Source organism: Peromyscus leucopus, chromosome 6 (assembly GCF_004664715.2).
Source record: "Peromyscus leucopus breed LL Stock chromosome 6, UCI_PerLeu_2.1, whole genome shotgun sequence".
NCBI classification, from domain to species: domain Eukaryota; kingdom Metazoa; phylum Chordata; class Mammalia; order Rodentia; family Cricetidae; genus Peromyscus; species Peromyscus leucopus.
In genome coordinates this window covers 63,286,621-63,300,128 of record NC_051068.1, presented here as the reverse complement: position 1 = coordinate 63,300,128, position 13,508 = coordinate 63,286,621, and the positions used below count along the sequence as shown (strand labels likewise).

Below are 13,508 nucleotides of genomic sequence, written 5' to 3'. Positions count from 1 at the left end.
GGCTTTTTGTGCTTATAAAGAATGATCACTCAAATCATCTAAAAACAAAGCTAGATGCTCATAATTTATTTCAAAGAACTACATTACCTAAGAAAACTACTTTCTGTAGCAATGGAGAATGTGAATATTGAGGTGCAGACATGATCTGCTTTGAAGACAAGCAGAAAATCTATAATAAAAAACACTCCTCACTTAAATTTAATTCAGTTCCAGTTTTCCAAATAAAGTAAAACAAAAGAATAGACATACGATTTATTTATTCTATTCCAAATGTCAGTTAATCAAGATTCATTAATCCACTGGCAATTATCCCAACTTACAAGGTTACACATCTTACAGTTTTATAGTTCTTATACCTACAAAGAGACTGATCAGTCGTCTGAAATCTATTTTTTAAAAACAACCTAATCGGATGGTCTAAGAGGAAGAAATCCTAGACCCTTTACAAATTACTCTAAGATGGCCATTCTGGACAGATACCTATCAGGCATTAGGTACATACTTAAATTGACACATAAGATTAATATTTTAGATTATTATTTAAGATTGAATAGGAAAATAAACCATTCACACTATATATCTGCCAAACCCAGCCGATAAAATGGTACTCTGAAAGAATTAAAAAATATGTGGATGTCTCACATTTTACGCATGAGGAAACACAATGAATGGAAAAGGCCAACAAGTTATTCAGCAGCTGGAAATGCTAATTTAATTACTGAAAAGAAATCATGCAGAGAAGCTGGCTGCAGAACATGATTTACAGATCATAAAGGAAGTTATATAAAAGTATCAAGAACATTTTAGTACCTCATATAGCTATAAATGTATGACTTCTAGAATGTATGGTTACAGAAAAGGCCTGCATAAAAATAGTGATAGTCCAATAACATCAAAATATTTAAAAATATATTTAAGCATACAAGATGTGTTAATATTCTAACTAAGTTGAAAATGTACAAAGAATAGAAACATAAAAAACTGTACTATTCATGTTTAATTTGTCATTAAGGATAAATACAAAAAAAGCATGTTTGGCTAAATGAATATGCTTTAAGTCCTGTTAGAAAATGTGGCTGGGGGTGAAGAAATGGCTCCCTTGGTAAAGACCTGAGATTGGATTCCCAGGACCCACTTAAAAGTTTTGTGTAGCAGTGTACACAAAAACTTTGGGAAGTGAAGTAGAGAAAGGCAGATTACCTACAACTAACTAGCCAGGCAGTATGGCTGAATTGATGAGCTCTGGGGTTCAATGAGAAACTGTTCCAAAATAAGATGGAGAGCAATCAAGGAAGACATCAACATTGACCTCTGAGCTTCATATGCATGGGCATACAAGAGCACATATACCCTCAATGTACACACATGCATACCACACAAACATATATATGCCACACACGCAGAGTTAAGGAAGTATTTTTGTAACAAGTAGTGCACTTAAAAGGGAATATGTTTTTACTAAGTCAAGCAAATAAATTGGCCACATGGTACGTAGCTCTACTGAGGTTAATAAAAAGTGAATTCTATAGTATAATAAATGAAATTCAAAGCAATATTGTCTAAAAGAGCATCATGAAACTATTACTGAAATGAATTTTAACTTAAATTGACTATGAAAAATAAAATCATTAAGTGATAATTTTTATTACATCTGGTTTACAGATGTGTATAGTTTGTACAAACTGAAATTCTAAGAAACAAAATTTTTAATAAACTTAGTCTTGAGATGTGTATATTCATGTATGTACCCTATTTATAAGAAAAAGTCCAATGTTGTACATGACATGATTTTTAATATAGTACCTGTTCACAGGTTAAAAAAAAAAAAACCACTCTTAAGAACAAAGTTGAAATGTATGCCTAATCAATGATCTTATGACATTAACAGAACTTCAACAGAAAACAAAAGGAAAAGATGTCATGGATGTTATAAAAAGCAAAGAACTAAAGAGATGTAGTCCTTAGAGCTGCAGCAGCAGCAGTTACTGACAATAAATGAAACACATCAGCCTCTCGACTGCTACAGGCTCTGTCCAAATATACAACAGCATCTCTGTTTGTAAGAAAAAAGTAACCAGTGATGCCAAAAGTTCAGAAAGTTCTTTTAAGGCCAAACTATGGATAATCTTTAAACTATACCCACTAGTCTGTAGTGGGATGATTTTCATCTTTTATAAAGTACCAAAAAATTGAGCTTATATATCTTTATATAATAGAAACCATAATGCATTCTTTTATTTATTTGTTTGTTTGTTTATTTGTTTTTCAAGAGAGTGTTTCTCTGTGTAACAGTCTTTGCTGTCCTGGATCTCACTTTGTAGACCAGGCTGACCTCAAATTCACTGAGCTTCACTTGCCTCTGCCTCCCAAGTGCTGGCATTAAAGGCTTGCGCCACCACTGCCCGGCTCCCATACTACTTTCAAATGTCTTCAAATTTAAACAGACTTTTTTTTTTTTTTTGAGACAAGGTTTCTCTGTATAGTTTTGGAGCCTGTCCTGGATCTTGCTCTGTAGACCAGCCTGACCTTGAACTCACAGAGATCCGCCTGCCTCTGCCTCCTGAGTGCTGGGATTAAAGGCGTGCGCCATCGCCACCTGGCTTGAACAGATAGTCTTGTCAAGTTATCTAGTTCACCCCTGTTTTAGTCATTCATATAGCTAGGAAACCAGTCATTTCTGTTATGAATTCACTCACATTTGTTGCACATGTTAAAAAGAACTGCTAAAATAAGCACCGCTTACAAGATGAGCTGTACAAAACATGTCACTCATGGGACACCAAAGTAAGAGCTGCAGATGTGGCAAGGTGACTCCGCAGGCTAAGGCCCAGGCTGCTAGGCCTGGTCACAGTAGGGAACCAACTCCTCCCAAAAGTTGTCTGCCCTGTGACCTTCAAATACATATAACCACAAGACATATCAGGAGACTTCCCCAGAGAGGACTAAGTCCTTCACTGATTTCTTTATTAGAAACCATAAGAGCATAGTCCCATTCCCACTAACAAAACACAGAAGGTGCTCTGATCAAATGACAGATGAACTGGTACTGAACCAAGAGGGCCTTCCTAGAATCCTCTATGATTTTCACAGACTAAATTTTGAAGACAAATAGCATGCTTCTTTAGACAATACTGCCATTTGGTTTAAGCAGTTAATTACCATCTAAAAAGAAGAGCATCCTTGCTCCAAGCACACAGGAGCATCTTACCTCAAATTCTGCATGTCTGTGAATATCCTCTGCTCTCTGTCTGCTCAGGATAAATTCAGCTTCATTTGCTACTCTTACTAAATGATCCTTCATTGTTTGGCTAAGTAATCTGTAAGAGATGAATATTGTCAAATAAATAAATACATATATATATAAAACATATGTGATTAGTCAGGGCTCAACAGCAGTATATTTTATTATTTTGAAGAAAAAGGAATATTTAATCCCTTGTTCTCATGTCATACACAATGAGGCATCAATATTACTTCACTTCAATAAATGAAATGACACAACAGCAAAAGCTTCTTCTCTGTGACAGTGGATTGGTTTGTATCACACTGGCCAACTGACTAATGCAACTAATAATTCTACATAAAAGCTGATGGGTATCGTTACTTCAAAGGCAACAGAAAGATACCATTGTTTGGGTATTTCCCAAAGGAGCATGTTTTAATGACCTTTGTCCCAGGCCAGGACAATCCTGCGAGTTATGTACTTTGAGAGTGTGGACCTAGAAGACATTAGGTCACCAGGAATGTGCCTTTAAATGGATATCGGGATTTCAGACTTTACTCTCTTATGCTTCCTACAGCCACCCTGACGTGAACAGTGTCTTCTCCACACACTCCCACCATGATATACTGTCTGGCCACAGACTAAAACCAACTGGGCCAACTGGCCAGGACTGAAACCTGTGAAACCATAATACAAATAAGTAAGTTGTATGAATTGAACAAGTCATGTATTTTTGTTATATCTTGGCAGCACTAACACATCAAGGCAGCCAAGATTTAAGGAGGCAAAGATCCTGGAGGAGAAAGCAGACAAAGTCCTTCAGCATGACTCTTCTCACTGAGGCATTTGTATTTACAAGTGAGACAGCACAAGCTAAACAAAGATGTTAGCAACCTCCCAGAATTAAGGAAACCAAGATAGGTAAACAATCTGACATGATGGAGGTATGCAGATTCCTAGACTTTCAGCAGAAGTCCAAGCATACATTCAAAAACTAGAGTAAATCCAGAATCAGAACACTGAAAAATACCTCAAAAAGTATTACATGGACGAATGAGCATCAGCACGCTCTTCATTTGTATTTTGGTCACAAAATGTAAATACAATTTTCTATGTTGCTTTTTTGTGAAAACTACAAGATGAATATTTTAGTTAGATAAGTTATACAAAAAGGAAAATCACACATCTAAATAAAAAAGGCATTACAGAGAAAAAAGTAAGCAAAAGTTTCAGCATGGACCAAATAATGTCGATGATGAAGATCATCAGATCCTAGAATATATGCTAGGAAGGGCAAAGTCTCCCTAAGACTCAATATAGCCTGGAATAAGTTCACTCAAGAAGTTAATGTCATCATCTCTGTGTCATTGTTTACCAGGGAACCTCAAATTAAAACTGCAGTATTATATGAAACCACCTGTGCTAGTTAATGTTGTCAACTTGACAAGATCTAGAAGGACTGAAGAGACGAACCTCTGAGCAAGTTTAAGGGATTGTTTAGACAAGGTTAACTGAGGTGGGGAGACCCACTCTCAGTGTGAGTGCTATTACTTCATGTGCACTAGAGTCCTAGACTGAATCCAAAAGAGAAAGTGAAGTGAGCACAAGCACTCATAACATTCTGCTTACTAAGTGTGAATACAATGTGACCAATGCTCATGTTCTGGCCCTCAGACTTCCCAGCCATGACTGACTTCTTCTCAACCTGTAAATCAAACCCTTCTTTTAATTGATTTGGTCAGGTGTTTCATCGCAGGAATTAAAAGGGTTGATACATATATATATATATATATATACACACATATATATATATATACACACATATATATATATAACCTAAAACAATTTGCCAATTTTGGGCAATGATATGAAGAACCACAGACTCATAATTACAAAATATGTGAATACAAATACAAATACAAATACAAATACAAATACAAATAAAAATTCTAATATCAATTATTCATCCTAGCAAAACATTAGCAATTACCCAAATATCTACAAAAAGGAAATTATCCATTAAAGGGCAAAATATTCATATGTTGAAATACTATATTGTAACAAAAAGAACATCTAATTATATGGATAACAAAAAAATTTTACAATATTGAGCAGAATCTCATAAAAGAATGTAATTTGAAAATCATCATGTAAAAGTTTTTAAAACTCTGATATTAAAAGTCAAGAGATAAACAAGGTCAGCTTTTCTTAAGACCTTGACTAACAAGTCACATGGACCAAGAGAATTAAACCTCTTTAATTTCAACACAAAGTCTTGGATCTATAGGTAGTGACCGAGTACTTATACAATGGTAGGCTTCTGGAATGTGACTGCTATATGGTGATTTTCTCAACTCTCTTCTACAAAGGGGCAGAACTAGGATAGTAGAGAAACTCAAAAGTTCCCACCTATAAATGTCAGATCCGATAACAATGCACAATGGCACCATTCAATTCCCATTCTACAGGGAATATGCTTCACTTTTTAGCAATGTTTGTGGCAAAAATTAATGAATTGCACACATACTGGATTCAAAGCAATTACTACACTTCTAGTAACATACTAGAGGAACATGTTCCTAGAATCAAGAAAAATAGATGTAAGTTCACTATCACATTCTTTACAAAAAGTAAACAGCTAGCGAGCCTAAATATGTACCATTGTAGCTTCTAAATTTGTGTAACAAAAGAGTTCATGAAAAATGCACAATATGAATTTATGAAAAAATATAAAAGAAAATACAACAAATTACCAGTTATCTAATATAAAGGTCAGCAAATTACAGTCTGCGGGCCAAAGCTGGCTTACCAATTATTCTGTTAATACAGCTTAACAAGATCACTTGTTTAAGTGTCATCTGTGACTATTTCTAATACATAGGATCATACTGAGCTGAACAGCTGTAGCAGAAGCTGTATGTTCTACAAATCCTACATTACTATTTGAGCCTTTACAAAGAACACCTACACACACCTAGACTAGAAATAGAGACTGTACCTCCTCCTGAGACATATATATTCATTGAGGTTATACAAGCAATGATGAAAAGAAATAAAAATGGACTTAAAACAGCTTTCTACTTTTGTATAACATTTTACTCTTTTTATGAATCTTTTATGCACTATGAAATATCTTGTCCCTCAGCTTCAAATTATCTCCTGGCTACTTTCGACGTCAAAAATAAACATTTGTCTACAATTTTGAGGTGATATGATTAGGGTAATTTAAATGCTTTTAAATAGTACACATTTAGATACTATAAACAATCCCCAGTGTGATTCTTAAACCTGCTAATGAATAACTTCCTTGGAGTGTAAAACAGAAAACAGGGGCTTTCAAGAGTGCCAACGAACAATACTATTTTGTGCTCCTTAGTTTCCCTCTGGAGACCTGAAACCACATCATGAATTTATTGTCAATATATTGCCTTGCAGCACTCTAACATTAATTGAATTGATTAGTCAATGGCACACCATTGTCCTATTCCCCAGTCAAGTAACCTCAAAGTTATTCTAGCCTCCTCACTTTTCTCTACTGTCTTCCTTCAGACCTACAATCAACACATTTTGTCAATACTTCCTCTGTAATATGTCTACATTTAATTTATTCTATTGCACAAATGGCCTAATAAAATCAAGGCTTCATTCACATTATGACTGAATAAATCCTCCATTGGCTTAACATTTTTGTTACCTGCCTTTTAAAGAATTGTAACAACTAGTACACTATAAAATCTAGACTCAACCATGGAAGTAAGCTTTCCTTACATCTGACTACCCTTCATTATATATTAAGACTTCATAGTGGTGCATGAACATACAAACACACACAAAGTAATAATAATAGTAATTATTAAACTTTTTAAAATTGAACATTTGAAGATATTATGCTAAGTGAAATAAGCAGACTCACACAAAGTAATAATAATAAATAAAAAAAATGAACATAAATATTATGCTAAGTGAAATAAGCAGATACTGTAGAAAAACTGTGATTCCATTTATCTGAGATTGAGAACAGTCAACCTCATAGAGGCAGGAAACAGAATGATGATGGTCAGGGGTTACGAGGAGGAAGGTCTGGGGAGTCAGTGTTGAATGGGTAAAGAAGTTCCATTTTCTAAAATGATTTCTGCAGATAAATGTTGGTAATATTACTCAACAATGTAAATGCACTGAATGTTGCAGATTATACAAATATGGCTAGTATGATAAATTACATCCTACTATTCTCTTGTTTAAAACTCAATAATATATTTTATTAAACAAGATTAAATGTAAACTTATTGAGATACTATATTATCTAAAAATCAAATGCTTCTCTCATATTTCTGAAACGCACTACTTTCTTCCTTGCTTGTTTCAGCCATCTGTTTTACAACTCTTTACTAATTGTGTTTTAATACAGATATTGTTCTCTCCCTAAGGTAGTTTATCTCTGTTCCCATACTTTAAAATCAGATGTTGAGGGGCTGGAGAGATATCTCAATGGTTAGAAAGCACTTGCTGCTCTTCTAGAGGACCTGGATTCAATTCCCAGCAAACACACAATGACTCACAACCTATTGTAACTCCAACCCCCGGAGATCAGACACCCTCTTCTGGCCCTTGAGGATACTTCATTCACATGATACACAAACATACATTCAGGGAAAACACTCATACACACTTAAAAAAAATCAGATGTTAAATCACACAACCATGGTGGCACACATCTGCAGGAGGATCAAGAATTTAAGACCAGCCATGGCTAGACAATGAGGTTAGGGACAGACTGAAGTACATGAGGCCTTTTCTTTAAATTTTTTTTTAAAATCAACTTCTTCGCCATTCTTGTTTGTATATCCATTCCATATTGACCTCCCTATAAGTCATCTTCTCTTTATTCTTACAACATGATCCTGTTTTATTTATTTAGGGTATCTGAATTGTCTTGTTTCCTTGTATATTTAGAGTCCTCATGTTTCTGGCAACCCAGATTTCTGCATAGCTACATCCTAGAGAATGGTATCTGGTACATGGAAAATCCCACAAACAGGTACCTAGGGAATGCCAGAAGACAAATGCTACTAATCATTTTTCCATCTGCTCCCCCCACACCATTCTTTACATCTAAAACCTTAAACTGAAAAGACTGGCTTCAAGCCTCTGCTTCTCTATGGAATATTCTGTAATTTCACCATACAAAGACCTTTATTTTATGTCAATTATGTCTAATATTATAGTATATTATATTATTACACTTTTATACATTATCATAGACAACCGTAATTAGTATTCTGTATATAACAATCTATTTCCCAACTAACAAAGAATGCACTTTTTGATTAATCTTTTTAAATCAACCATAACATCAAAAAAGTACAATTCAGGAGAGCTGTGCTCGGTCACTATGGAGTGTGTGTGTGTGTGTGTGTGTGTGTGTGTGTGTGTGTGTGTGTGTGTAATTTAATGATCTTATACTTGAACAGAACCATGGGCATTCTCCTTAACAATTTACAAACTGTGTTGAAATCAGCATCTCCCAAGCTCCTAAACAGAAATGTGGCTTGTCCTTTCATTAGATTAAACATTAAAGTGACTGTACAAACTCAATCAACACATGTATTTTTTTCCTAAAAGGTCATTTCTCCCATGTATACGCTTATCTTTCTAAATATACCATTTACCTAATTTACATAATAAATTGCAATGAAAAATTAAAGGCAAATGAAGAAGCCAAAGTCTTAATTATAAGCAGTTTCAAATGTTGTATTTAATATAAAGTAGATTAATCTCTGAATGCAGAACATGAAATGATTCACATATTTTAATATTAAGAAGAAAATGTATGTATAATTTATATCTACAGTGCAAGGAGGAAGGGAAAAAATACTGCTTGTGTCAACCTTAGGAAACAAACAGCCCTATCAAGTGACCAACTACAAAAGATTCACACTTGAGGCTCAATAAATAACAGTAATGATGACAGCTACCTCCCATAACTACATTATGAGCCATTGTCCACATCTGATTATTCTAGTCTAGACCTTGGGTAAGTACATACACACATTTTTACTAAGTTTTCTAATATTACTGCTCTGTCTTTGGATTTCTATAACCTCCATTAGCAGCTACTCTCAGAATTTGCTCATACATAGGACCATTTATAGAAAAAGAAGTAACTACTTCTATGAACCCTGACAACTGAGAAAGTAGAAGTACTACCCCTTACTTTGACAATGCTTCCAACATTGTAATACCGTTAGAATTGATTACAGAGAAACATCACAAACCAGTAAGGTGGGAGCCTGATTCTAAATACCAATACTATATAAAGCTAATCCTAAAGACTTCGAAGACTATGGCCTCTACAAATTAACATAACCTTTGTTCTTAGGGTGAAAATAATTTTCTCTCTACATACTAGTCTCCTTCCTTAAATCTCTTTCTTACACCCCTCCTTTTCTATTCCTTGTTCTCATTCTTCCCTATTTCCCTCCACACCCTTTTTCCCCCTCCTTTCATAAAATATTTATTTAATATCACAAGCATCCTTAAATGAGTACCTATCCACTCACTTGCAAATTAAAACTCTCAATAACAACTTTGAGTAAGGTACAAAATAGCTCAAACATCAGAGAATACACAAGTCTGGAACCTGAGAATAGGATGCTAACAAGATGTTTGTTTTCGTTACACTTAATACATTTCACACATATTTAAGAACAATCTAGATCTTTCCTGAGGTCCAGCCCAAGTAGTATGTACTGCTCTGGAAAGTAACAGTCTCAAATAAAGAGATTGTAGTTTTACATATTCCTCCTGACAACTGGAATGTTAATAACAATACTATATAAGGCTGATTCTTCTTGCGAATTCAAGAGCTTGATAACTTAATGTCACTTTTATTACAAATGCCACAGTCTGACCTCAACTTGCTTATTCCAATCTTGTATTGCAAAATAACTCATCATTGAGAATTTTAAAACTGCACATGGTACTACGAAGTCCACAACAGAAACAAAAGGATCAATTACAAGTGGACATATTCTAGGTCAAAGACATTCCCTATCAAAGAATGGATTCTTGAGAATGGGTAAATAGAAATAGAAAAATATAATCATGTATAGAAAAGACAATTTGGGGGGAAACAGCTGTTACAGAATGCTATACTTTGTTTTCCAATAGCTGCTCTGGATACCAGAAGCATATTCTCAACACTTGGCAGGAGCTTGTCCATTCTGATATCCTATTTAAAATTGCAATGTCCTCTCTCTCAAGTTGAACCTATTTCCCTCACATGCTATTCTGGCTTTTTCAATAATACCTTCTGATATAATATCATTTCTTAAGATTTTCTCTCTTTACCAATTAAATGAAAGCCTGGAAGGATGGCATATCTATTCTGCCCAATACTAACTCTCTTGATCCCAGGCTGTGAACTATTACATAGCTGGTGTGCACAAATACCAATTCAATGGGGAAAGTTTGCTTTCTCAATGTTTTAATTCAATTTTCTTTTTCTGTCCCAATTGCTATCTTTTTTTGGTAACACTCATTAAGATTTAATTTGGTAATGTATTTCATTTAGTATAAATTGCATATATATATATATACACACACACATACATTTATATGTAAACATACTTATATAATTTCTATACAACTATAAGTACATTCTCATAATCTTGATACATTCAAATCACTGGACATCAGCATACATCTATACGGAAAAAGAAAGAGACAGCCTGACTTAAAAAACGTAAATTACCCCTGTACAAACAGGAGAGCTACAGCTAAGGAGATAGCTTGGGGCTGAGAACTTGTCTACTTTGTACAGGATTCAACACCTGGTGCTGCTCAAATAAAACAGAAAGAAAAAGGGACTCATTTAAACTGGGCATGGTCCAGGTGTCTGCTTGAACTCCCAGCACTAAAACCCAGAGTTATAGGCAGGAAGTCACATCTGCTTGGAGGTCAGCCTTGCCTACATGGGGAGTCCCAGGTTGGCCAGAACTGTATAGTAATACCCTGGCATATTAAGCTTTGAAATTTTTAGTGGATATTTTTTGTGGAATTTGTGTATTTTTGAAACAAGATAGCATGCTTATTCAGAACTACTGCTTTAAATCAATACAAATAAGACAAGCTTAAAAAATAATCACAGGGGCTGGAGAGATGGCTCAGAGGTTAAGAGCACCGACTGCTCTTCCAGAGGTCCTGAGTTCAATTCCCAGCCACCACATGGTGGTTCACAACCATCTGTAATGAGATCTGGCACCCTCTTCCATATACATAATAAATAAATATATCTTAAAAAAAAGAAAAGAAAAATAATCACAGAAAAATAATTTGATTATAAAATCACAAAATTTGTTGAAGGCTGAAGTGTATTATATTAACTATACATTGTTGACTGAGCTAAAAAGTTAAACATGAAAAATAATCTGACCACCTAAGTTTTTAAAAATACTTACAGAATTGAGAAAAATATCCTTATTCTAATAAAAGAAACTTATTACTTTTGATAAACTATTAAATCTTCACAAAATAAATAGAATCAAATATTATAAATTTTAAAAGGAAGAAACAGCATAAATATAATCATAAATTACCCTCACAAATTTCAATGCCAAATGGTCCAGGGTTGGAATAAATAGAGATGGGAGGGTTTCTCCTCAACTAATATACCCCAAATAGGAAAACATCAAAATAATTAATTTTGGTATATAATAGGAGTTATTATACATTGTATTAGTTAGGTTTAGTATTGCTACTGCTCAATTGGAGAAGAAAGGGTTTATTTGGCTTCCACTTCTACATCACAGTCCATCACTGAAGGAAATCAGGACAGGAACTCATGCTGGGCTGGAACCTGGAGACAGGAGCTGATGCAGAGGCCATGGAGGGGTGTTGCTTATTTCCTTGCTCATCATGGATTGCTCATAGAACCCAGGACTACCAGCCCAAGGATGTTATCACCCACAATGGGCTAAGTCCTCCCTCATCAATCACATTTTTTTTTTTTTTTTTTTTTTTTTTTTTTTTCGAGACAGGGTTTCTCTGTGTAGCTTTGCGCCTTTCTGGATTCGTCTGTAGACAGGCTGGCTCGACTCAGAGATCCTGCTCTGCTCCGAGTGCTGGGATTAGGCGTGCGCCACCACCGCCCGGCTCATCAATCACATTTTAAGAAAATGCCCTACAGGCTTGTTTAAAGCCCCATCTTATGAAAGCAGTTTCTTAATTGAGGTTCCCTTCTCTTAGACAACTTTGCTTTGTGTCACCCAGCACATACACATAGAAATGCAAGTCAGAAAGCATATGGTTTCAGAGTCCCTAGGAGAAAATCTCTACTTAAATCCAAACCTTCTTTCATTGATATGGGAAGAATACATTGTAGCCACACTGTTTACTTATGGACAGTAACTATTTTTGTCTTTTTACCATACTATAAACCAAGATTAAAAATATCAATGATACCAGCCAAGAGGGTCACAATAAAATGAAAAGTGTTCTGGCCTCTTCCCTATTCTCCCTATTCCCTCTGCACTTTTCCTCTAATCAATTTTCTACTGGGTCTTTCCAAAGAGCTTTGTGAGTCATCCACGCCATTTGAACAAGTGCTAGGAACCGAGCGACAGTGGCGCACGCCTTTAATCCCAGCACTAGGGAGGCAGAGTCAGGCGGATCTTTTTGAGTTCGAGGCCAGCCTGGTCTACAGAGTGAGATCCAGGACAGGCACCAAAACTACACAGAGAAACCCTGATTTGGAAAAACAAAACAAACACAGAAGTGCTAGGAATGCCACTTAGGGAATACTGGAGTTGCTGAAGGCAACTCGGACAGCAGAAGTGCGGTCTGCAGCAGCGGGATGTTGAGGAGACGGGCGAGTGCGTTGGTAGTAGAAACACTGTGTCTCCTATGGAGGTTACTGACACATTCGGATGTAAGTCTGGTCACTGCTGTAAAGCAGATAGGGACTGTCCCTAGATGAGAATTCAGAGCTGTGTCTAACAGTACATAAAATAATACGCACTTTCTTATTCCCAAGTGTGCAACAAAGAAGGAAGAATCACAGAGAAAATTTAGAAGTAAAATCATTGGGCAACAAGTCCTTAAAATGTATTTTTAGTAAACAAAACCAAATACAATCAAAATAGTTTATGTTAATTACTGATGTTTCACAAATTACCCAAGTCTGGATGATAATTTAATGTTACAATGTTCTTTTTAAAATAGTGCACCTTCAAAGTAGGTTCTAGAGCCTGTTGTTTCCTTGAGTTCTACTATTATGTTTTTTAAG

The 13,508-nt window shown here is 35.3% G+C and overlaps 1 protein-coding gene across 4 annotated transcripts in view; it reads right to left on the bottom strand.

Moving 5' to 3' along the window:
• Lrba (LPS responsive beige-like anchor protein) overlaps window positions 1-13,508 on the bottom strand; it is a 537,881-nt gene that overhangs the window by 343,911 nt on the left and 180,462 nt on the right. For all 4 annotated transcript variants that reach the window (XM_037206706.1, XM_028858702.2, XM_037206707.1 and 1 more), the window contains one exon: window positions 3,209-3,317. In XM_037206706.1, coding sequence (XP_037062601.1) covers window positions 3,209-3,317 — 109 coding nt within the window. The remainder of the gene's footprint in view (window positions 1-3,208; window positions 3,318-13,508) is intronic.